General features: G+C 41.1%; 1 protein-coding gene across 1 annotated transcript in view; it reads left to right on the top strand.

Annotated features, from left to right (window-relative positions):
- LOC104500721 (protocadherin-15) overlaps positions 1–1513 on the top strand; it is a 111605-nt gene that overhangs the window by 49075 nt on the left and 61017 nt on the right. The window contains exon 7 of the mRNA XM_010144416.1: positions 1–82. This exon is cut by the window's left edge and continues 5 nt beyond it. Coding sequence (XP_010142718.1) covers positions 1–82 — 82 coding nt within the window. The remainder of the gene's footprint in view (positions 83–1513) is intronic.

The raw sequence follows: 1513 nt of genomic DNA on the forward strand, positions 1-1513 counted from the left end.
CAGCATTTTTGACGTGGAGGAGAACTCAGGACGTGTAGTAACCCGAGTAAACCTGAATGAAGAGCCAAGTACAGTGTTTAAGGTAGGAACTCGGATCGCTGTACGTTGTCGGGAAGTGTGGCCTGCATTTGATGGAATTCCTCTTACCCTCGTGTTTCTCTGTGTTCCTTTATATTGCACAGAAAGATGTGGAACTTTCTGTTTTGTTTGGTTTTTAACTTCCTTAATTTCTTTCCAGCACATGTTCTGTGCCTTTTTGATTTCAGAAATGTCTTGAACAGATGGGATTGCTACTGTTAGGAGGGCAGAAGGAACAGGGAGGCAACCGAAGGAAACCTCATCTTTTGGAAGTTACCTTGCTGAAGTCTTTGTTTTCAACAGGGCTGTCAGCATAGCAATTTTGAGAGAACTTTGTAAGAACAGCGAGATAGCTTGTAAAGAAAGTTATTGCGCGGTTGGGTGGTTTGGGGCTTCCTGTGCACAAGCACTGTGATGTAAAAACACGGGCTTTACATTGTTCCCCGAGAGTCTCAAGTGTAGTTAGTATGGAGTAAGTTACGATTTTAATCAAAATCATTGGAACAGATCTCCCCTCTTCGTGAGTGAAGGGGGTGGTTTAAAAAGAAAGTTAGCATGTGTCAGTAAGCAAAAAAAATGTTTGTGTAATATGTGGGGGTTTATATGTAATTTCCCTGCTTGGAAACTGCCCGCGTTCTGTATGGTCCTGAAGATGTGTTTTGTTTCTTCCTTTAGTTACGTATTTTTAAAATGAGGATTAAAGAGAGGTGTATTTGCGTACTTTTCCATTATAAGGAATAAAGCTGTCCACTGTTTTCCACTTCTGAATGTCCTTCAAGCACTACCGTGAGGTCAAATAGCATTGAAACGCTGTCACAGTTGTAGGAGCTTAGGCCAGTGCTGACTGGAGTCCTTTTCAGTTTTAACTAACAGAGTAAAGCTCAAAGGGGAAGAATGTTATCGCATGGTTAATATCACCAGATGCTTTTCCAGAAGCTTTTCACAGTAGCTTTTCTGATGTTGCACTTTTTATTTTTACTTTCCAGTAGTTATTTTGTGTGGCTGTTTGCTGGAGCGGTGATCCATAACACACGGGTGATGTGCACATGGACACAGAGCTACATTTCTATCTGAAGATTGCTCTATATTAGAGCAGACCAATAGTAAATGTAGCAGAGCATTACTTTTCAGAAAATAGGGATGCCTAGGGAAGAGGCACAGAAAAGGCTCCAGAAATCAGTGACGCAGAGACCTTGAGTTGGTATTTGCGTCTAGACCATAGGGCTTATATCTGCCACGTGATCTCCTGTGAATTGTTCCAGTCAGTTTTTAACATACTCACTCTTTCTGCGATTACAGTACCTTGCACTGGTGAGTTCCCTAATATATGTTGGCTGAAAAAAATGCCTTCTTCAGTTTTAAGTTGTCTCTTCACCACCCTATTAAGAGAATAACTTGGACTCAGAGAAGCTATTTGAAAACAGTTTGCTAGAAT

This window comes from Buceros rhinoceros, unplaced genomic scaffold, assembly GCF_000710305.1.
Source record: "Buceros rhinoceros silvestris isolate BGI_N320 unplaced genomic scaffold, ASM71030v1 scaffold2711, whole genome shotgun sequence".
NCBI classification, from domain to species: domain Eukaryota; kingdom Metazoa; phylum Chordata; class Aves; order Bucerotiformes; family Bucerotidae; genus Buceros; species Buceros rhinoceros.